Below are 23,771 nucleotides of genomic sequence, written 5' to 3'. Positions count from 1 at the left end.
TCCAGGGACAAAGCATGTTCTTTTGGCACTGGTTTCAGGGTCAGGGTACATTTCTTTAGTTCTGTTTGCAGGGCCAAAGTGTGTTTCTTTAGCTCTGCTCAGGGTGCGTTTCTTTGACTGATCCCTTTTCACTACACCAGGGGTGCATGCCTTCAATCCCAGAGGCAGGCGGATCTCTAAATTCGAGACCAGCCTGGTCTACAGAACCAGTTGCATGACAAGCCAGAGCTACACAGTAAGACCCTGTCTCAAAAAAACCCCGAACAAACCAAAACCCCACCAACTAAAAGAACAAGTAGCAAGTGATTTTAGGATGTTCAGAGCACAAGCAGCCAGAGCTGCACCCCACCCCCTCCACGGGCTCACAGGAAACCCCGAGCCTTCTTTCCCAATATCCTGCCCACGGGGGGGGGGGAGGGGTGGAGTGATAGGGCTTAGGGCTCGGAGCCCATTTGCTGCTGAGACCCGGTCTTTAGAAGCAGCAAGAACGGGGAACACGAAGAGCCTTAGCCACATCTCGGGGCTGGTCGCCCATTTCCTGCGCAGCGGAAAGCTCTGTGTTGGTTGGGCCTGCAGTCTGGTGGGCGCGGCCGTGGAGCTGCAGGCTCGCCAAGCTCCTGCGGGGGGCCTAAGAACCGGATTTTGCCGGCTCTGTAGTTTTTTTTTTTTTTCCTCTTCTTTAGACAAATTCTCACTCGGTAGCCCAGGCTGGTTTTGAACTCTTCTGCCTCCGTTTCCCCTACTGCTGGGGTTTTTCAATGTTTTGCATTTATTTTAGCGTAGGGGCAGGGTTGCACGTATTACAGTGAACACAAGTTTTAGTCGGAGGACAACTTGAACGAGCTTGGTGTCACGTCCCATCATGCGGGGGTTACGCGATTCGAACTCCAGTCATCTGGCTCGGTGGCAAGCGCCCTTGTGTGTGTGTGTGTGTGTCTAAACATCCTAGCTAGGAGCTTTACAAATGGCAATTTTTGTAAATGGATCCTGGAAATACTAGATAGAGTGATGTCTGGTCTTGTCCTGGGCAGACCAAGAGGAGGAAACCCCATCTAAAACCCAGCCCCTGCAGACACCGCCGACCACCCTTAGGCCGAGGGACTCAGAAACAGGGTTTCGAAATCTGGGGAGCTCCGGCACCCTAATCCACACTAGGCCTTGCGCGACCTAAGCGGCTGGGCGACTACCGTGACGCACCGGCCACTTCCGATTTCACTTTCCTTTTCTCGGGCCCGGCCGCTTCACCTCCGCGGCGGCGGCCTGGGGATTTGCCCGGTGATCAGTGACGTCAGGCAGGCTGAAGTTCCCATTGGAGGGCGGAGTTCGGCGAGGGCCAATCCCAGGGCCGGCCACGGAGAAATCTCGGCGGAGGGCACGGCGCGCCGGGAGACTGCTGGGCGGGGAGGCTGCGCTGCCAGCTGCTCGCTGAGGCGCTACGCCCGGAGCAGCTTGCCGAAGAGGAGTGACCGGGCCCGGAGCGTGGCGCGGGTGAGTACGGCCTGCGCTGGTGGGACACGGCGGCTTCGCCGCGCGGCCCGGGTGGGGACGGCGAAGGCGGCCGCGGGCCCAAGGCGGAGCTGCTGGACAGGCCCCGGCGCGAGGGGTGGCGAGCTCGGGTGCCCGCCGCGTCCCCGGCTCGCTTCTGGGCCTGTCGCCCTGAGCTCGCTGTGCAGCTCGTGGTTCTACTGGTCCAGCCCAGACTTACTTCAGTCTCTTCCAGTCCCCAGATTCAGGAGTGAGCGGGACCCGGATGACGGTCTACCTGGTGGCTTGAAGCCCTGCATGACCAAAGGCAGATCTCCACCTATTTATTTTATTATTTATGTATTTATTTTCAATCTGTCTGTCTATCTATCTATCTCATCTATCATCTATCTATGATTTACTGTGTCAGAGTTAAACTAGCTTAGCCGCTTGTACCTGGAATTGTATATTATCCCTAATGATTTACTAACTAATTAGCTTTAGGAAAAGAAAAAAGTGTGAAAGCAGAATGGTTTAATCCAGCACTGGTGAGGCAGAGGCAGGAGGATCTCAGAGTTCAAGGCCAGCCTGGTCTACTGGTCTACAAAGTGAGTTCCAGGATAGCCAGGGCTACACAGAGAAACCCTGTCTCGAGACCCCCCCCAAAAAAAAGGAAAGGAAAAGAAATAGGATAAAAGTATATGAGTGTAACTTTGTGGAGTGAATGGGAGGAGACACTTAAAAATTTCTAGTACATTCCAGATTTTGATAATGCAACTATTTGTGTGTGCCTCAGAAAAGGGGAGAATAACATGTGTTCATGCATGCCTGAACCTCTTGTTTGTTAGATGAAATCATGATCCCTAGAGTATTCCTCCCAAGTTAAAAAAAAAAAGAAAACCCCTCCTAAAAGCAAAGTTTCATTAATGTTTTTAAAATTGCAACTACTTTATTATTATTATCACTATTGTTATTATTATTTTATTATTATTATTATTATTGAGGCAGGGTGTTGCCATATATCCAAAGATGGTCTGAAAGTGGCCATGGACGCCCATGTTAGCCTTCTTCCTCTTGAGCGTTTGGATTAAAGGTTATAGGCATCCGCTCTGATGCCTGGTTACCATTTTTAATACACTTTAATTTTTAGAACAGTTGTCTATTCACAGAAACTTCGAGGAAACAATTTGTAGAGTTCCTATGTAACCTCAAACTGACTCCTCTTTCATTAACATCTTACGCATGGTTATCCGCCAGAGTCCACATATATTTATTTTCATCTTCTTTTTTCAAAAATACTTATCCTTCCGTGTTCTCCTCCGGGTTACTGCATTGCGTTTGGTTGGCTGTGAGAGTTTTTAGACTTTGTGTGAACTTTCAAAGTGTTGATAGATACCTTGTAATGGATATCTCAGATAATGAACCCACAAAGAGAAGGGGTTTATTTTGGCTGACAGCTTTGGAGGTTCTAATCCACGATCCAGTGGTGCCTATTGGTCTGGGCCTGGTCTTGAATTGAGCTAATATTCATACCCCTGCCTCCTGAGGACTGAGAATACAATCATGGGATACCATGCCTGCTCATCATACATACAGAGAGAGACAGAGACCAGAGCCCCACAGTCCTCTTCTGTGATTCTCTCTCAGTGCCCTAGATTTTCCAGTAATGCCAGTGGTGCAAGAAACAAGCCTTTCTCACAGGAACCTTTGAGGCATACTACGATGTAAACTGTATGTGTGTTTGTGTGGTACTCTCCTATTTTATGTCTTATTCTTAAGATTGGGTTTATGTGTTGAAAGGATGGAATTAGGTTGCCGTATCCACAACACGTTAGCAAGGATTTCATGCTGTCAAGGTTTACGATGACACTGACCTGTTCACCCGACTGAGGGTGTGTTGGCTCCCTGCAATGTTAAATTCTGCGCTATGTTTTCCTTCCTTTGCATGTAGTATCATTTGGCAGGAAGCCACTCTGCTCCTCTGAGGAATTTGAGGGTTATGGGTTTTAAATTATTCAGGATGGGAAATGTGTCCCCTTTGTTAATATAGTCACCCGTTTAATTATATCAATATGGACTTGTAGGTGTTAATTTTAGACATTGGATTATAGTCCAGTAGCAGTTTGTTTTGTGGCTCAAATTGGTGCAGCTTTGACTATTGGAAACTGTGTCCTTCCTATTATGATGGTACTTTTTGGGGCATTCAGACCTTTTTTTTATGTCACCTTTTAAACTTGAAACAAGTTGATAAACTTGACCAAACAATTTCGGTTGCTGTAGTTTTTTTCTTGCCAGGCTCTGCAGCCAGCCACCTCAGCCCCAAATAAGCACACAGATTCTATATTAATGCTAAAACTGTTGGCTGATGGCTAGGGTTTATTGGCTAGCTCTGTCTTAATTTTATTAACCCATTTCTATAAATCTATGTATTTCCACGTGGTCTTGGCTTACCAGGTGTATCCTGTCTTCCTGGTCTCTATGTGTCGCCTCCTTTCAAGCCCTCACTGCCTACCTTTCCAAGAATTCTCCTGGTCTCCTAGTCCCGCCTATCTTCCTGCCTCTGTTGGCCAAACAGTGTTTTATTCATCAACCAATGAGAGAAACATATATACAGAAGGACATCCCCCATCAAATTTCCTCTCATCAAAAGATAAGGAAAGCTGGGGCTGGAGAGTTGGCTCCATGGATAACTGGACTTGTTGCTCTTTCAGAGGACCTAGATTCAGTTTTCAGCATTCACGTGGCTCATGGTCATCTAACACCCTCCTCTGAACCCTGCAGGCACTGCACACACGTGGTGCACGTACACACAGGCAGACAAAACACTTGTACACACAAAACCAGTCTTAAGAACTTAAAAAGAAAGCCAGGTGTTGGTGGCACACGCCTTTAATCCCAGCACTCAGGAGGCAGAGGCAGGTGGATCTCTGTGAGTTAGAGACCACCCTGGACTACCAAGTGAGTTCCAGGACAGCCTTCAAAGCCACAGAGAAACCCTGTCTCGAAAAACCAAAAAAAAAAAAAAGAACTTAAAAAGAAGGGGTAAGGAATGGTGATACCTGTAAGGCAGAGGTAGGCTGATGATCTCCATAGTGAATGGCAGGCCAGCCAAAGGTGCCTGATGAGACCCTGTCTCAGAAAAAGAGTTAAGGAAACTGCAGAGCAAGGGTAGTGGATGACTTGTTACTTTCTACAAGAGAATAGCAAGTGGGACTGAGACTGGGTCTCCTACTGCAGAGCTCTGCAAACCTCAGGTGGAAGGAGCCTTTTGAGTTCAGGCTTCAGGAGGTTGGCATCGGACTTACACTCCCAGGAGCACAAAAGGAAATACATGGGAAGGAGTTGTTCGTAGAAAGCAAAGGATTAGTTTAAGATTAGCATTTAGGGTGAAGTAGACTTTTGGCCTAGATTGATGGAAATGGAATTTCGGAATGCTGACCTTCCCCAAGAGGAGACAGTCTGGGTGACTGTGGCGGAAGATGGCTAATTCTCAAGATTCTGCTGCTGAAGCAGGCTTGTGAAGTGGGAATCTGATAGTTGCGTGGAAATCGGGAGCACAGTAGGGCTCAGAATCTGGGAATGGCATCTTAACAGACGTGACTCCATGATTAGGACCGGCTACTGGAGCTAAAAAAGGTCGTTGAAGTATCGCTCTTATTTTCACATTCTGATTGGATGAGAATACCCACCCCCCGCCCCCACACACAAAAGAAAATCAATCATAAAGCAGTGTGATAGTGTTATCATAGCAGTACAGAATTAACTTGGAAGGAGCAGAGATAGGGACGGTTTTATTCAAGGCTGAGCTGGGCCAGAGAGAACAGAGTGTTCAAAGGCAGGGAAAGAGTATGGGCTGTGAAGGGGCTCTCGCTGTCTTCTTACTATGGAAAGCTAGGCAAGGTGAAAGGATTGGGGGCTGAATGTGTGAATTTGGACCAGATTCCCCCCTCTCCCCAGAGGAGTTTATTTAGTATGTGTATGGGCACATGTACCATCGTGTGTGTGTGTGTGTGTGTGTGGTGTGTGTGTGTGTGTGTGTGTGTGTGTGTGTGTGTGTGTGTGTCAAGGATAGAGAACAACTTGTAAGAGTCAGGTGGTAGGTGCCCTTACCCACTGAGCCATCTCTTGAAGTGGGTTGATCCACTTCTGGTCTGGGCCTTTAAGGTAGGAAGACACGGGCCTTTGATCTGGATCTTGAGGCGGGAAGACACTGGCCTGTAATTTGGATCTTGGGAAAGGAAGACACACTGCTTTAATTCAAATCTTGAATCTGGAAGACCTACCCTTACTATGGGGCGTGCCTTCTGCTGGAAGTCTGTGTAAGGGCATAGAAGAAGGATGCTTTTGCTCTTTGCCTGCTTACCCTTGTCTTGCTGGCACATTCTTTCACTGGCATTGGTGCCTACTTCTCCAGGATTCCACCATATACAGAAGACTAGCTGAGACGCCGGCCTTGTGAGATTTGGCAACTTCTAGGTTCTTGGACTTTACATTCACAGCTAGCCATTGTTGGATTAGCTAGACTGAAGCCTGATTCCAGTAAACCCCCTTTTTATATATGGGAAGGTTCATTCCATAAGTTCTGTGATTCCAGAGAACCCTAATACACCACCCCTCATAAAATGTGTTGCTTCCGTGGCTTTACATATCCTTAGTTTATGTCCCACATGGAAGAATATTTTGCCAGTTAACTGATGTGTGACACTGATCACATACCAGAGATGCTAAGATATAATTTATAGGTGTCTCAACTTCGATGAAAAATAGTAACTCCCTGTTAGCTTGCTTAGATGTTCTGCGCAACCCCGACCCCCATATGAATAGTCTGAACTTCTTAGCCATGGGTGGATTTTGAGTCTACTGGCTCTATGTGTGACTTTATTTTGGGGACAGGGCCTCATTAGATCCCTGGCTGGCCTAGACCAACCTGGCCTGGAATTCAGAGATCCACCTGCCTCTGCCCCCCCCCCCATCCTGGGGTTAAAATTGTGTGCCAGCGTGCCATTCCTTCTGTTTGTGATCCCCTCACCCCAAGGTCCCCCTCCCCATTCACAATACAGACTAGGTACAGTAGCCTGGACTGAAGTGTACATGGGGTCGGTTTACTCTGCCTCTTCTCTCTGTAGAGGCAGACTATGAAAGCAACCTGTCCTTAAGGACGAAGAAGCCACCATTTGTAATTTCAGAAACACTGGTTTAGCTGGGTGTGGTGGCACCCACTTGGAATCCCCCCACTTGAGAGGCAAAGAAAGGAAAATCAGGGGTGTAATATCAGCCTTGATTACATGGCAAGTTTGAGGCTAGAATGGGACAGAATTTATTCTACAACAATAACTACACACACACACACACACACACACACACACACACACACACAACTACATTGATGAACTGGCCCTTTCCTGCCTGATAACCAATTTGTGAAAAATAAGTGCACTCTCCTCCCCAGATTTCAGCTCCAGTGATTTCAGCCATGTTTATTCTGCTCCGGTTGCTGCTAGTAATAGAGCTTTATGCTGCACACTATATATGCTGGTATACCTGCCGAACCTTACTTTCAGTTTGTTTTGGGACTGGCTCTGGAATCCGCACCTTTATTTCTTCACAATGGTGTGGAAGCCCAGGAAAGTCAAGATTGTAGCCTTATACTTCACAAGGCTGGGTGAAACCCCAGGTGGCTAACTAGGACTCTCTGGTACAGGCCTTGAGTGACTGCAGAGGATGGTAGAAAGTGAGGCTGGGTTCCCCTGCTCAGAGTTCTAGGAGCCACAAGGAGGAGCCGTGATGTCCCAGAGCAGGCTGGAGGTCTGCTGTGTTCTAGATGTTGTGTTCACCTGTCTCAGGCAGTTGACTGGTATTCTTTTCATAAATCGTAACTAACTTCCTCTTGGTATCGGTCAGGTTCCCCACCCATTCAAAGCAAAACAAAACAGATGACGGGCAAGTCCAAGCTGGAAGGGCAGAAAGAGGGTCTATTGACTCATGGGACTGAGAGGTTTAAGGGTGGGGCTAGCTTTGGGCACAGGATTTGAAAAAGTGCTGTCAAGCTGTGCTTTTTTCCCCTTCATCTCCCTAGATTGGCTTACTTCTCAAGCAGATTCGCAGTCTGCACAGCAGGGTGGTCGCTTTAGGGGCTGCAAACCAAGTGACTTTACCTCTTGCAAGTTCCTAAGAAACCACAAGAGTTTTTCCCCTTTCCCATCTAAGTCTCCTTGTGATTTGTGTTTTTCCTTGAACCAAAGGATGTGGGTTGTTACTATACCTAAGACTGATGTTTTCTATTCATCCTAGAACTGAGGGGAGCTCCACCCTACGCATGGCTCCCCAGAAATGAACTGGGGAGAAAGTTACCACAGGGGGAAAAAAAGAACGGGAGGTCATGGGCTGCTTCCATCACCAGAGGGTAAACTTTAAACATCGGTTGCTGGTGGACCAAAAAGCACAATATCCCTCCCTTTCCCCCCACCCCACTTTTAAGCTCCTTGCTCTGTAACTGTTTCTGTTTGTTTTCCTCTTTTCATGCTACGCACACATGATGAGATTCTGTTTCCCATCCACCAGCTTAGCTAAGTTTGTAAAGCTGGTGATGCCAGGTGTTGGTGAGTCTGTGGAGCTGGTTGGTGGGAACGTACGTATATCACCACAGTTGCTTTGGAAACAACTTGGACCTTTCTAGTAAAATGTCCCATGTGCCTGTGTGTGTGTGTGTGTGTGTGTGTGTGTCTGTCTGTCTGTCTGTCTGTCTGTGTGTCTGTGTGTGTGTCTGTGTCTGTGTAAGCATGGCAGCACGTGGGGTCGTTTGTGGTGTTTGTAATGGTCCAGACTGTAAATCACCCAGGTGGCCATCAGAAATGTAAAGGACTGTAGTCAAAGAGCAGCAGTGACAATGAGCAGAGTCAGCACAGTCACAGGAGTGAACCAGCCTCACTGCCATGTTAGTATAAGCAGAGTGGACGATCTCGAATTGGGATTCCATTGTCTGAATGGAAAACCAGGGCATTGCAAGGGGGTAGGGGGTAGAGGCTGGAGGGGAGCCACATGTTGTTTACAGATGCATGGCTAGGTCTAAAACTAAAGAAAAGAAAGAGAGCGATTACCACCATTATAGCTAGTTAATTCCTCCACAACCATTTTCTTAGCTAGTTCCTGAACCCTCCGGCTGGAACCTCGTCCACTGCGAGTTGATGATAGAGACATATGACCTGTTATGGTCAGGAGTTGCCAGAGGGGTTGGTGTTCGGCAGAGAACTCCAGCAGGGAAAAGAGTCAAAGTGGAAAAGGATGGGAGTGAGGCAGGGAAGCTTCCTGGACTCAAAGGCACGAAGGGGGTTTGGTTTCACTCTTGATTGAGGTAAAGCGGCTTGGGACACACAAGCAGGCCTGGGTTAACTGGAGGCTCTCGGAGTTTAAAAAAAAAAAAAAAAGGAAGGGAAAGAGTTTTGACTGTCTCCCTGGAGTGCCAGAAAGCCATTTGGGGGGTTTCAACCAGTGAGCACATTGGCACTTTATACTAAGTTGGGTATGTTTGAGGGGCAAAAAGGAAGATGGCCGTGGTGACTGGAGCAGTGCCAGCCTAGGTGAGAGGCTTAAGAGAAGCCCTTCTGGACTTACATTACAGTCCCTGGTGTTGAATCGGATCACTGCGGTCATTAGGGAGGTGTTAGATGGAAAGGAGTGTCTCTTCTGTTCCTCGGTGCCTGATGCAGTGGACACTCAGTAAACCATGCGTAAACCCTCGGTGGTTTCTCGAGAGTGCTAGGATGAAATTGAGAATTCTTTATCTGGTGGAGCTGGCCTGAGAGAACTCTTAGTACAAGGCCAGGGGAGGAGAGTAGGAGTGCAGGGAGTCGTTGTTTTTTGTTACTGTTTTGAGACAGGGTCTTGCTGTGTAAGCCATGTTAGTTAACCTTGAATGTGTGCAGTCCTTAAAGCCTCTCAAGTCTGGGACTTTGACAGGTGTGCGCCACGACACTCAGCCAGTGTGTGCCATCCTAGTCACACTTCTGTTCGTCATGCTCAGCTCACCGTCCCACCACCCCTTTCCCTCTGGGCGACCTGATTCTCCAGTCTTCCAGCCTGTCTCTCCACCTGACTCCCTGGGATGCTCACTCCGCAGGCGCCAAAGGGCAGCTGTGGAAGGTGGAAGGACCTCCACACTGAGAAGTGCCTCTCTCGTCATCTCTGACGTTCGGTAGACCGAGCCAAGGCTCTAAAGTCGCTTTTCCCCATCACTGACAGACATTCGAATTGCCTTGGGAGTTTTTGTGAGCTTTTTAATGTTTTTTTTTTTTTTTAACCAAAACCTGGGCCCATCTCCAGAGATCCTGTTGATGGGGTATATGTTGACACCTCCTCGGTTGACTCTTAGGTGAACTTTTCTGCTAGATGATAAAGGGTTCCTTTTATAATTCCTGGTACAGAGCACAGATGTCTACTGGCAATGTCATAGGCAAGAGACAGGAGACAAATTTCCAGTCACAGACATAGAACACTTGCAGGGCACACAGTTGTAGAACTGGGTATTTTAAAGCCTTTTGTCATTGACCTCTCAGCTTATAATATTGGGGAAACGTCATGCTTGGTAGCCAGCGGGGGAGGAGTGTAGCCATTTCTCTAGTTCACATAGCCAGATCAATTGCTTTTTGCCCTGAAGTCTAACCTCTCCAGGTTCGTTAGAGATAGCTGGCTGAAATTTACTTAATTTAGATTGAGAAATAGGCCTTAACCTGTACCCAGTGGAGCAATTAAGTAGGGGTGTCACAGGACGTGGAGCCTTAAGCTACATATCCTGGGATGACAGATAGAAGGAGCTCCAGTTGGGAGGCCCAGGGACATGTTTGAGGAGATGCTGGGGGTAATTGAAAGAGCCCTAAGGGTCAGACTGCAAACCTAGGCCCCTCTGCTTGCCTCTGTGGGCACTAGAGTCCATACCTGGGGACTTGTTGTCTTTTAGGATCTCTCTCTCTCTCTCTCTCTCTCTCTCTCTCTCCCTCCCTCTCTCTCTCTCTCCCTCCCTCCCTCTCTCTCTCTCTCTCTCTCTCTCTCTCGCTCTCTCTCTCCCTCTCTCTCTCCTCTCTCTCTCTCTCTCTCTCTCTCTCTCTCTCTCTCTCTCTCTCTCTCCCCCTCTCTCTCCTCTCTCTCTCCCTCTCTCGCTCTCTTTCTCTCTCTCTCGCTCTCTTTCTCTCTCTCTCTCTCTCCCTCTCCCTCCCTCCCTTTCCCTCTCCCTCCCTCCCTCCCCCTCTCCCTCCCTCCCTCCCTCTCTCTCTCTCTCTCTCTCTCGCTCTCTCGCTCTCTCTCTCCCTCTCTCTCTCCTCTCTCTCTCTCCTCTCTCTCTCTCTCTCTCTCCTCTCTCTCCTCTCTCTCTCCTCTCTCTCCCCCTCTCTCTCTCTCTCTCTCCCTCTCTCCTCTCTCCTCTCTCCTTTCTCTCTCTCTCTCGCTCTCTTTCTCTTTCTCTCTCTCTCTCTCTCTCTCTCTCTCTCTCTCTCTCTCTCTCTCTCTCTCTCTCTCTCTCTCTCGTGGGAGTTTGAGGAAGCAGGAAGTAAGGTGCTAGATGGGAGGGCAGAAGAAACCGCAGGTGCAGGGGGAGAATGTAGCACCTGGGGCAGAGACCATGGCTATGGGGAAGTGTGGGCCAGTGCTTGGATACATTCCCTTTGGAACTAGGCTAGGGCAGGGGTGGGAGCAATAGCACCCATGTCTGTCTGCCTGGGAGGTGTGGACCTTCACAGTGACACTTCTTCGGGGTGTTCGCAGCTCGTAGTGATTCTCACAGCCAAGAATCGTGCCCAGGATCCACTTCCTTGCCAGAAATCACAGTGTCGTCCACCCCCACCCCACCCCCGCCAGTGTGTCGCAGGTTAGTATTTATGAGAGCCTCAACTTTGTAAGGGACAGAGGGAGACTCAGCAATGGATCGAGAGTGTCCCCAGTCCCCTCCACATGTCAGGATACTGCGGGCCTGTGGAATTGGAATTGTAGCTGGTACTGGCTTCCTGGAGGGGCTAGAGATGTGTTGCTCCAGGAGCAGGGGTGTATGACTTCCTGCACAAGGTAATATGCAGTAGCTTCCCATGGATTCAGAACCAAATAAGAGTGCAGGGAGCAGTTCTAATTTGCTCTTCTGCTGCTGGGATAAAACATCCTAACCACAGCAACTTGAGGAATTACTTACTAGCTCATTCACTTTTGCTCAGCTGCACCGCGCAAGACAGCCTGCCTGGGTCGAGTTTTGCCTGCAGAGGACCTGGGCCCTCCTCTATCAGTAAACAATTGAGACAGTGCCTCACAGACATGCCCACAATTCTCCAATTGAGGTTCCGTCTTCCAGGTGACTCTAGGTTGTGTCAGGTTGCCAATAAAAAAAAAACACGACGTGGATGCCCACTTAAGATTTTCACGCCTCTGCCTTTCTACGGTTTCTGTCTTCCTGGGGCCAGGAATGGAGGGGAGGATGACGTTTGTATTATCTTATTGTAGAAACCTGTGGAGATGATCAGAGAGAACAAGGTCGAGGCATATATGATGAAATGGGGAAATGTGGTACCTGGCAAAGGTATTTTAAGAATCCCAGCAGAGGCACACACCTGTAATCCCAGTAACCAGGAGGCAAAGGCAGGGGGCGATTCTGCCTCTTCAGACAAAGCACAGGTTTTGTGCAGGGCAGTTTGCGTTTGGCTTGACAGAGTAGGTATGGGAGCAGGTGTGGTCTGCTTTGCACCCCCCCCCCACACACACACACATACACACATTTTGCTCTTAATTCTGCAAGCTTGAGCTCCTTCCATCACTGAAAAGCAGAAAGTGCTGTCTGAACAGGAATGCTTGAGTCAGCTTGTAGTGAAGGCTAGGGTACTGCCAGCCAGATCTGAGGAACGCACGCCCCTTTCCTGTTGTCAGCTCTGCTCAGCTTACTAAGCCTTCGCGTAGATGAGCTCAGCTGGGAGTTGGTCAGCTCGCTCTCAGCCGTTTCAGTGTGCTGGGGTAAGGAGGGGGGGGGTGGGTCGGGCTGAAGTTGTGGCCCTGGGACTGCTTCCTAGCCCCTGAGCCCTTTGGCATAGTGGTTAACAGGCCCGAGCCCCAGCTTCCTCAGAAGAGTGTCCTGGGTGTGAAATAGCACATATAAATGGCAGATCCCACTGCCCTGAAATTGTTGGCCACCTGGTTATTGGATTGTAGACCCTGAACTTTGAGCCTGGGTTATTCAAGTTTTTGAGTTTGAACCTCTGGTCTTACATGTAACATGCTGAGCAGTCTTTGTAGCCAGGCTTTGGGACTTGGACTATCAGGTTATGGTACCCAGAAAAAGACTGAGGTTAACATGGGCTTTGGTTGTTCTAACCCTGGCATTAGTTCAGTAGAGCATTAGTTGGGTTTTCTGTACTCTGGTTTCAACAATTCTGGTGGCTACAGACCATTCTGTTGGTATGGTTTCGTGAAACCATTTTTATGTAAATTGTAATTATGAAGCTCTAAATATTATAGCATCTATTGCTGAAAAGCAGAGGTTTTCATATAGTTTCAGTAAGTGCCATCTAGATTATTTCCATTTAAATTTTTCTTGATAGTCCTTGGAATATTGTTATAACTACCTTTTGAAGCCAGTATCCAGGCCAGATTTATCTTTTGTACTTGCTTGTTATTGTGATCTTTTTTAGTTTTATTGTGTGCTCTACCCCCCCCCCCCCCTTCTGTGTGCACAAATTGGTTCTTTCCTTCTGCCGTGTGGATCCTAGGGGTCAAAATCCAGTTGTCAATCTTGGCAGCAGATGCCTTTACCTCCAAACCATCTCACTATTTTTATCCTGGTCTTTTTAAAAGACCAGTTGGCCTGTGGATTCCCCAATTCTGGATTTGTCTGATGGCTTCCCCCACGACGTGGTTTAACTCAGTGCTATTATTAGCACCTTCTCTGTGATAACTTAGTGCAGTGTTTTTAAAAATTGCCTGTTTTCCGTAAACTGAAAGTTAAGTCTAAAGACTTAAGGTCAGTCAAGTCAAACATTTTTGGCAAGAAAATGTCATAAATGATAGTGCTTGTTTTGTTTATTTCTTTGTGTGTGTGTGATATTTTGCCTGTGTTTTGTCGGTGTACCATATGTCTAGAGAGACAGGTTGTCACACTCCCTGGAACTGGAGTTGAAGACAGTTGTGAGCTGCCATATGGGTGCTAGGCATACGTCGAACCTGGGGCCTCTGGAAGAGCAGCAAGTGCTCTTAACCCCTGAGGCATCTCTCTAGCCCCAGGTGATGGTGCTTAACTAATGCAATTCCTCAGCAGGAAACCTGTGCCAGATTGTGCTTGTTTAGTGAGGGCAGGTTTGGTTGCTTGGTTAAGCTGACCACTGGATCTCTCCCAAATCAAGGCAGTAGGAAATAATCCACTGTGGCATTGTAGGGACTGCCCCAAACCTTTCACCTAATGGACTTGACATCTGTGTTGGTACTGTGGCAGTTGCGGAATGCTTATTCTGTTTACCCCCCCCCACTGCCTTGAGCCGCAGGGGGGCCTCACTAAATCTAAACAGAATACTGGTCAGTTGCTGTCTTAGCTATTGTGCCTCGGTATCTAATTCTGTTAACCCTTCTCCAGCGATTACCCAGGGATCTTCTGCACACCCTGCAGTGTTCACTGTAATGTACGTAGTGGTTTTTATTCAGCTTAGAGAGCTCGAAAGACTCACTAGGCCCAGCATGAGCCAGTTTGATGTGGGCTCCTAGTGGTGAAGGCGTGTTATTTTATGGGAAAGGGGACGTGTAGCTGAGCTCTTCCTAGGAAATTGTAAATTCTGTCCTTGGAGCTACCCCCTTCTCTCCAACAAAACAAACAAAAACAATGAAAAGCTGGCCTGGCTTTTAAACTTACAGGCTATTCTACAAGTGGAGCCCAAAGTTTCATTTCCTCTGCAGTGTGTTAAACTGAGAGCAGGGGTCAGCCATTTTTGTCACACAGGACTAGGTCAAACACCCTCAGCATTTCTGCTAACGTTCTGGGGACTCGGTACGTCATCATTTGCCAGTTGAATTTCATTTCAAGTTGGTGTGTACATTTTCTTACTCATTATATACATATTAAAGTTACACAGGTCTAACTAAAGCCCAGGGTGTTTCGGTTCGTGTTCTCAGCACTATAATTCCTCATGTTTGTACAGTGCTGTCACCGGCAGAGCACTTGTATATATTATCACACCAGATCCTTAAGGAGTCAACACTGTGTTTTCTCCTTGGGCCATATGGGCTGCAGTTCTATGTCTGTGTACTTACCGTCTCTGTCAGCGGAGTCTCCTGAGCTCTGTTGATGGACTCCCAGTCGTACCCGTTAGTGACAGTGTTGCGGTCCCGGCATTGCAAAACCTGCATGGTTACCTTCCCTACGCCCGTGGCAGAGCCACCTTCCCTGCCCAGCACGGGCATTGTGTACCAGAAGGTAGGGCAGGGTCCTGCATTCTTGGCGCCATTTCCAGTTTCAGCTCTCAGATTCCATGCAGTGGACGGAGAAGCCAGGAGTCTGGGTTCTCTCCCTGATTACCTTCTATGAACCAGGCTTGTGCTTAGTGTTCCCAACAGAATTCTTTTACATCACCTGCTTAGAATGCCCGGTAGACTCCCCCCTCTCTCTTTCCATTTGCCCCCCCTCCATTTTGTGAATGAATAAACTGAGGTTCAAAATACCCCTGACTTTTCTGTTGTCGCAGGGGTAGGAAGGCTAAGCTTCTGTGTCCCTAGAAGGGTCCTGCCTGCACAGCCCAGAACAGCCACAGACGATTCCTCCCCTCCTGGCTCCCTTGTGATCTCATCTGGAACAATCTTAGGCTGGGGGGGATGCCACTCTTCCCCTTTTGCTGAGCCTGCTCTTGATTTCAGGTCTGGTCTCTGAACAGAGACCCACAAGCTAACTAAGGGCAGGATGGCAGCATCAGCCCCCCTGAGGAGCCTGGAGGAGGAAGTGACCTGCTCCATCTGCCTGGATTACCTGCGGGACCCAGTGACCATCGACTGTGGCCATGTTTTCTGCCGCAGCTGCACAGGTGATATCCGTCCTGTGTCCGGGAACCGCCCCGTCTGCCCGCTCTGCAAGAAGCCCTTTAAGAAGGAGAACATCCGGCCCGTGTGGCAGCTAGCCAGTCTGGTGGAGAACATTGAGCGGCTGAAGGTAGACAATGGCAGGCAGCCAGGAGAGCAGGCCCGGGAGCCACAGGACATGAAGTTGTGTGAGAGGCACCAAGAGAAGCTGCACTACTACTGCGAAGATGATGGCAAGCTGCTGTGCGTGATGTGCCGCGAGTCCCGGGAGCACAGGCCGCACACTGCAGTGCTGGTGGAGAAGGCTGCCCTGCCGCACAGAGTACGTCCTCTGGCACAAGACACCGAGGGTCTCCCCAGGCCTGGGGTGGGGGCGGGCTTCTGTCGGGCATTGCTTCTGCCACAGCTCGGGACACTCAAATTTCTCTCCCCACTGCTTGTCTTTCCCCAGGAAAAAATTCTGAACCACCTGAACACCCTAAGGAGAGACAGAGAAAAAAATTCAGGGCTTCCAGGCCAAGGGAGAAGCTGATATCATGGCTGCACTAGTACGTGGAAGTCATGGCTGGGAGGGAGTGTGTGTTCCGGGCAGGGACCAGGCGGGTGGGATGTGTTTCTAGGAGTCCTTGGGAAGTATGGGTGCTAGGCTGGCTTCAGGCCACCTGGGGCTTACCCAGAGACAGGGAAGGTTGGCCTGCCCTGTCCTTGCAGGAACTGAGGGACCCGACTTTGTGCCCTCTTTCTAAGAGTGAGAGAAGATGTGATTTCCTGAATAGAGGGTGGGGGTGGGGGTTAGGGGGGGGTGCTAGCTTCCCGAGAAGCTCTGACTGAGGCTGTCTAGTGACACTGAGGCCTACTATAGGCAGTACGGAAGACTGTTAGCACACTGCGTGCTCTCAACTAGACAGGTGTGGAGGGACGGCTGTTCAGGCGGGTCCAGTCCTGGGGGAGCATGTGTGTTGGGAAAATGGGCAGTGGAGGGATCCTGGGGTCAGGCCTAGCAGGGTGTAGCCAGGCTGTGAAAGAGCAGTAGAGTGAAGCTAAGGAGAACTCAAGTCCACCTCTAGGTCCTGGTGTGCTTGGACACCCTCACTTACCAAGAGGGATTGAGGACTCAGACGGACTCCAGCCTACAGGACAGGACTTGGTCCCTGAGTACTCACAGCCCAGCCTCACCAAGGAGAGAGGGCACAGTCCTACATGGAAAGAATGGGGTGCACTTAGTATGTCCAGAGTAGTAGGGGTGCTGGAGGAGATGATGGAGCGTGGACTTCATCCTTCAAGCAGAGCTTGAGGCAACACGGGGTTATTATCTAGAAGGGTGAAGTGTCGTTAATGGGACACATTGGCTACCTTCTGCTCCAAGACGTACTCGTCAGCTAGAGCAGATGGTGACAGCAGCCAAGTGTGGGGTTGGCTTCAGGAGCAGTGAAACGGAACAGACTGAATGACAGGTGTCAAGGAGAAGAGGGGGGAGCAGGCGCGCCCTGGTGACTTTCTACCTCAAGAGTTGCCAGAGGATTGAGCGGGCCCTAGTTCCTACAGGTGTCTCTCTCACACACACACACACACACACACACCTACCCCTTTCCTACAGACGAAGCTGCAGGAACAGAGACAGTACATTGTGGCGGAATTTAAGCAGGGCCACCAGTTTCTGAAGAAGCGCGAGCAGCACCTGCTAGACCAGCTCTCCACCCTGGAGCAGCTCCTCACCGAGGGCAGGGAGAAGTTCAAGACCCGGGGCGTCAGTGAGCTTGGCCGGCTGACTCTGGTCATCTCTGAGCTGGAGGGCAAGGCACGGCAGCCCGCTGCAGAGCTGATGCAGGTGAGCAGGGCCCGGTCTGCCACGCTTATCTTTTGAAGGGATTCCTCTTCCTGGGTCCTCAGTTTCACTGTCTAAAATAACTGGGCACGGTGGGCTTATCCTCCTTGTCACTCCACATAAGCTTAAACACTGGCATGGTATCACCTTAGAAAAACATTTCGCCATCTACAAAAAAAGTGTCTAAAAGATTTCAGAGCGCCCGTAGAACTGAAGGTCTTTGTTGCCATCCTCCTTCTACGACGTGAGACCATTCCATCAAGCCCTTCTGGTAACAAGACAGATATTTGTTGTTTTTGAGACAGCCTTAATGTGTCATACTGTCTGTCCTCAAACTCAAGGCAGTCCTCCTAACTCAGCCTTCTGAGTGCCGGGATTATAGATGTGGCTGAGGAAGGTGCTTACTTGGCTGATGCCTTGTGTGGTTTGGAGATGAGGGATGGCTGAGCTGTGGCCGTCAAGATCCCACCGTGCTTGGAAGAGGGAAGGGGGTAAGTGGAGATAAATGGAAGGTTTCTTCTGGACTTTGGAGCATCATCCTAGAGAACAGATTGGCAAGTGTGAGAGGTGCCTCAGGACAGGAAGTGAGAGCGGGCTGTCAGGTTTCACTGATACACTTCCTCCTCCTGGTACTTTCCAGAGGAATCAGGCTTGTGGGAGGGCTGGACCCTCCTCCGTCCTTCCCTTACAAGCCAGGAAAAGGGCTGTCTGCGAGTTTCTGACTCTGGTTTGAGATAATGAACCTTTCTGCCAGCAGAGGACACACAAAGGCCTCTAAGGAATGAGGTTCCAGGCCAGTGGCAGGGCACATCAGTAGCCAGGGGGTGGCCAGAGACGGTGATGCCAGTCCCCAGCACAGGCTACAGTCGAGCCGCGTGACTGGTCCAGGCCCTGGGGTAGATTAGGAATGAGGTCTAACTCAAGCCTGGAGTCCTGCTCTCGGGATTTGCACTCTTCTTTGTCCCAAGTCCTTCGGGATCCTTCCTTTGCTCTGGGCATTGCCTCCTCTCTAGATTTCTTTTACTAGCCTCTAGGTCGGTCACTTGTCTCCTCTCCCTTGTCCCACTTCCTTCTTCCCCCCCAAGGAGCGCATCACACTCCCGGCAGCTCTGCTCCTGAAGCTCCCATGATGGGGTGTGCTGAGGAGAGAAAATAGGGGTCTCCGTTTAAAACCGGGACGCAAAATGCTGGTGTTAGCAGACTTTTGTCTGTATTTGAGTTTCCCTGGAGCAAAGCTGAACCTTCTGGAGTAGTCCTTCACAGCCACAATTTGATGGTTGCATGTGTTTTCCAAATTGTGCCTCCCTGAGAAGCCAACCTGCCCTCTGCCCATCCCCCTTCACCCTCTGACTCCCGTAGCACGTCACTAACACAGTATGATGTTGTATATACGTATATATATATATATATATTATGTTGATTTTTTCCCCCTCTCTTGTCTGCTTCCCTCTGCTAGGATGCCTGCTCTACACAGGTAGGGATTTATCTTTTTTGTTGCTACTTCAAACTTCTAGATCAGTGCTTGCCTGGCACAAGGAATCACTTAGCAAAGGTTTGTGGAATAAGTGAGAGGAAGATGAAAATCAGTCAACACAGAGAACTGTGGAGGCTTCAGGCTTTACCAAAGCGCCGTCTCACCGGATGTTCCTGCCCTCTCTGTTGTCCTTCCATGCATCTTTCCCTCACGCAGACAGCACTGCCATTTTCCTCCTGCACAGGATGCCTCTCCACAGTGACCTTGGCCAGCATATCCACTTGAGTCGCTCTAAAGCAGTCCTGGGATGCTCAGCTCCTCTCTTGTGCCCTCTGCTGCCATCTCCAACTCCCTGTTCTACAACAGCCACCAGGGTACCCCTCCCGTTCCCATTGCCTCCTGCCACTATTTGCCAAGGATCAGCCAAGTGTCCAGTTACCCAGGGTTTCTGCTAGTTGCTGCTCAATAGCTCATATAGAGCAGAAGTTCCTGTCTTTGCAGCAGTTCAAAGGTGTGGGTCTAGAGACATCCATGCAGTCATCCAAGAGCTGGCTTATTTCCAGCTGACTGTCTAGTCTTGGGGATATTGTTCTCAGCCATGCAGTTTGAGTTGGATTCATCACTGTGCAAAATTCGGCCAAGGAGAAGAGAGGAACTAGAAAGCAATTTTATTTTTTAAAGAACAAGAATGAGAAGTCTTTCCCCCAGTGCCTCCCATTGGAACTTAGTCACATGACCAGACTTGATTATAGAGGAATGTGGGAAATGTAGTTTCTTGACTGGTCACCTGTCAGACCAGAACTTATGGAGTTTAGTATTAATAAAGAAGGAGAAAGGCAGGTAACATGGCTTAGCAGGTAAAAGGCACCTACTGCTAAGCCTGGTCACCTGAGTTCAACCCACAAGTTGAGCACAAACTCCCACAAGTTACCCTTTGATCTCCACATACATTGTGGTATAGCATACACTCACACACACACACACACACACACACACACACACACACACACACACACACACACACACACACACATGTTTAAAGGTGGGTAGGGGGGGAAATGGGTGCCAGGGGATAGTTGCGTTTTATCTCATAGAATAAATTAACCGCCATTGCCCCTTCCTGCCTGGTGTGATCTGGCCCTGCCTCCTCTCTAAGCCCCTTCCCATTTCTTAGCAGTCTGCACCCGGGCTAGTACTTTATCATTCTTCAACCCTTAGCTTAAGTGTCTCCTTGGAGAGGCCAGGTCACTTGCCACCTCTAGCTTTTTCTGCCCTTATGTTATTTGTTTGTTTATTTTATATGTATGGGTGTTTTTACACGAATGTATGTCTGTACACCATTTGTATGCTTGATGCCTGTGGAAGCCAGAAGGCGGCATTGGGCTCCCTGGAACTAGAGTTATAGATGGTAGTGAGCTGCCATGTGAGTGCCAGGAATCGAACCTGGATCCTCTGAAAGAGTAGCCGGTGCCCTTAACCACTGAGCCATCCCTCCAGCCTATTGTTTTCTAACCCTACCATGAGACTGCCGTCTCCCTAGGGGAAGGAGCTCCTGTGTGTTCTGTTTGCTGTTGTGTGCCTGTCTTGCCTGTTACGGTGTTGGCTTACGGGTGTGGTTTTACTTAATTCACTTTGGTGCTTTGTGTCTCCTTCCTTTGCAGGACTCCAAGGACTTCGCCAACAGGTAGGAGTTTCATTTGCTCATTGTTACTCTCCCCACTTCTGTGACTGTGGTCCATGTAAATGGTGGGGAGTGATAGGATGCCAAAGGCAGCCCTTGTGTCATCCCTCGGCCTTCAAGGGAGAGTAGTCTTTGAGGGTCAGGGGCTGCTCCTCTCCCGGTGCGATCTCTGGAGTCCAGCTGGGTTCACTGTCTTCCTCTGAAGCACAGTGGGAGAGCCAACGCCTGGCCTGGTAGACAGAGCGCTCACTTGTGGGATCTGCTGGCGGTCTTATGTCCTTGGTCAGTCTTTCTGTCTCTTGATTAGGGGTAATCAGACCTTTCCTGCTTGCTTTGTGATTGTCACAAACACCAGCAGAGCCAAACAACAGGCTCTTGTGTCCGTCACGTTTTCAGGTACCCAAGGAAGAAGTTCTGGATTGGGAAAGCCATCCCTCACATGGTTAAAAGAAAGGCGGGAGAATTCTCAGATAAACTTCTCTCTCTGCAACGAGGCCTGAGGCAGTTCCAGGGTAAGCACTGGGGGACAGCACCAAGCTGGGCCGACTTGGAGGTCTCCTGGCTTCTCACCTCCATAATCTCCCATCATATCCTTCCAAGGAGCTCTAGCTTCTGTATCTTTCCTCCTTGGGATCTCCAGTGGAGCCCCGTACCATCGTTGATACCAAGGCAGAAGTGGGTTCATGAGTTTGCTGGTCTGAAGCTCTTTTTTTTTAAATCCTTAGGCAAGCTGCTCAGAGACCTGGAGTATAAGACAGGTGAGTAAACAAATCGCTCTCCCCGTGGAGTCCTCACTGGTATTGCCCAAAGATGGCCCCAGCCCTTACGTTTTTGACCACTGAGTTGTCTACAATGTTGATGACCCTTTGATGTTACGGGTCACGCTTCTGGTCCTTCTCATCCACATGGTCCTCTCTGAGCAAACAGTAGTGCTAGCCCAAGGCCAGACAGAGATCATCCTGCCCCCAGACCTGGGCTGTGTGTGTGTGTGTGTGTGTGTGTGTGTGTGTGTGTGTGTGTGTGTGTGTGTGTCGAGTGCCCCCAGGGGACGCAGTTCACAGAGACTGTGATATAAATAGCACTCTTTGGAGTGTGCGGTGAGGCAGCACTGACACTGTGGAGACTGGTCTCCCCTTCCCAGCCCACCACCAACACCGTTCCTTCCTCCCTTGTCCCACAGTGAGTGTCACCCTGGACCCGCAGTCGGCCAGCGGGTACCTGCAGCTCTCAGAGGACTGGAAGTGTGTGATCTATACCAGCCAGTACCAGAGTGACTGCCTGCACCCCCAGCAGTTTGACTGTGAGCCAGGGGTGTTGGGCAGCAAGGGCTTCACCTGGGGCAAGGTGTACTGGGAAGTGGAGCTGGAGCGAGAAGGCTGGTCAGAGGATGAGGAGGAGGGGGAGGAGGAGGAGGAAGGGGAAGAGGAGGAAGAAGACGAGGAGGCTGGCTATGGGGATGGATATGAAGACTGGGAAACAGATGAGGATGAGGAATCACTAGGGGAGGAAGAGGAGGAGGAAGAGGAGGAGGAGGAGGAAGTTCTGGAGAGCTGCATGGTGGGAGTGGCCAAAGACTCTATGAAGAGGAAAGGGGACCTCTCCCTGCGGCCGGAGGATGGTGTGTGGGCCCTGCGGCTCTCCTCCTCAGGCATCTGGGCCAACACCAGCCCCGAGGCCCAGCTCTTCCCAGTGCTGCGTCCCCGGAGGGTGGGCATCGCCCTGGATTATGAAGGGGGCACTGTGACATTCACCAATGCAGAGTCACAGGAACTCATCTATACCTTCACGGCCACCTTTACCCGGCGCCTGGTGCCCTTCCTGTGGCTCAAGTGGCCGGGAACACGTCTCCTGCTGAGACCCTGAATTCCAGAACCAGCCTGGGCCGTACTATAGAATCTTCAGCTCTCTGAGAATCCAGGACTCTGAGATGAAGAAGGGTTGCCTAAATCCCACACCCATGGAAACTTCCTTTCTTTGGGATTCCCAAGACTGTGTGAAGGAACGTTCTTGGCCAGAGCACCAGGGGGAGGAAAGAGGAGGGACATCACGTCCAATTGCCACTCATTCCCCACTGCTGTGGCTGTGTCCTCTCTCCACTGTCCCTACGTCTGTATTTCTTGTAGCTTCTCACCCTCCTCCGGCCCATTTCCTCTGGGATCTCCTGCTCTGAAGACCAAATGACTCCCTCCTTCCTGAGCACCCGTTTGTCTTGGTCCCATGTTCTCTGTTGAGTAGGGGCAGCAGCAGCAGCAGCATTTTCTTGTTCAGTTGTTATCCAGGGCTCATGGGTATTGAGGGAGACTTGAAGCAATTTTTGCTGTTCTCAGATGTGAGGTCCCCCTTGCCCGAAACCATTCTGTTGCCTACCTTACCTGGCTTCTTACACTTGCATTTCCTACCCCACCAGAGTTAAATGTCTGAAAGAAGCAGGAATGAACATAGTCAAGATCCACTGAAGTTTCCATGGTTGTGTAAGTTTGTGTTTTAGAGTGCTGGTGGAATCATCTCCTGGTGTGGTTAATAAAGCTCATGGCCTCCAAACCCAGAGCATGTAGGTACTGCGACCCAGGCAGCAGCTTTAGTCAATAAATTACCTCTGCAGAGTAGTCCTTGTGAGGGGAGTTTTTTTTAAAACAATTCCAACATCTTGCTCTTGATCAGTGGTTCTAAAAACACAGAGGCCAATACCCAGGAGGTCAGAACTACCCTTGCCTCAGGGTCTTCAGCTAGCTTTAGGCCTCTGTTGTTGGCACCAAGGAGTGTCCAGAATCACTTTCTTAGATGGATTGGAGAAGGGAAGACAGGATCATGAGGAATCTTGAGAACCCCCATCCCAGGTCTTATGTGAAGACAGGGCCTGCAGTGTCTCCCTGCTGACCCAGCACCAGCCCCTTGGTCCAGTCACCCAGTACCCACAGTTGAACACCAGCTCCTGCGTAGCCAAAATGATGCCCCTCTTTTTATCCTCAGACATTCCACGTTTCCTCTGCCTGTCCAAGTGTTAAGCTCCTCTCTGCTCCTGAGAGGCTGCTCCCAGACGCTGAATCTTGGTGGCCTTGGAGTCACCACCCTGTCTCAAGACTGAACACTTTGTATATATCACATGCTGCCTGAGTCACTAGTACATGCACAGTGGCTTCCTCACCAACCCCTTTGTCTTTCCTGGGTTAGTCATCGCTCTCCTCTTCCTTCTCTTTTAATTCATTTCCTGTGTCTTTATATTACTAAATAAACTACAAGTTCTTTTCGGTGGTCAGAAATCTTAAGACAGTCATCTGGTGCTGTCTCCATATTTATCTTGATGCCTC

General features: G+C 49.7%; 1 protein-coding gene and 1 non-coding gene across 2 annotated transcripts; one reads left to right on the top strand and one right to left on the bottom strand.

The window, feature by feature from the left end:
• The first annotated feature begins 1,236 nt into the window (after positions 1 to 1,236).
• Trim26 (tripartite motif containing 26) lies at positions 1,237 to 23,729 on the top strand. The gene is given in 10 exon segments (XM_005087187.4): positions 1,237 to 1,488; positions 15,325 to 15,805; positions 15,935 to 15,979; positions 15,981 to 16,031; positions 17,081 to 17,311; positions 18,765 to 18,782; positions 20,444 to 20,466; positions 20,860 to 20,975; positions 21,189 to 21,221; positions 21,644 to 23,729. Coding segments are annotated over 9 exon segments (1,638 nt in total). The 5' UTR covers positions 1,237 to 1,488; positions 15,325 to 15,367; the 3' UTR covers positions 22,327 to 23,729.
• On the bottom strand, positions 6,504 to 6,633 carry LOC121134418. Its single transcript, XR_005871491.1, has one exon. It is a non-coding gene; the product is annotated as a small nucleolar RNA SNORA51 (small nucleolar RNA).
• Positions 23,730 to 23,771: the final 42 nt, after the last annotated feature.

Source organism: Mesocricetus auratus, unplaced genomic scaffold, assembly GCF_017639785.1.
Source record: "Mesocricetus auratus isolate SY011 unplaced genomic scaffold, BCM_Maur_2.0 Super-Scaffold_100027, whole genome shotgun sequence".
Lineage (NCBI taxonomy): Eukaryota > Metazoa > Chordata > Mammalia > Rodentia > Cricetidae > Mesocricetus > Mesocricetus auratus.
The sequence above is the reverse complement of the archived record's forward strand: the minus strand, read 5'-3'. Positions and strand labels throughout refer to the sequence as shown.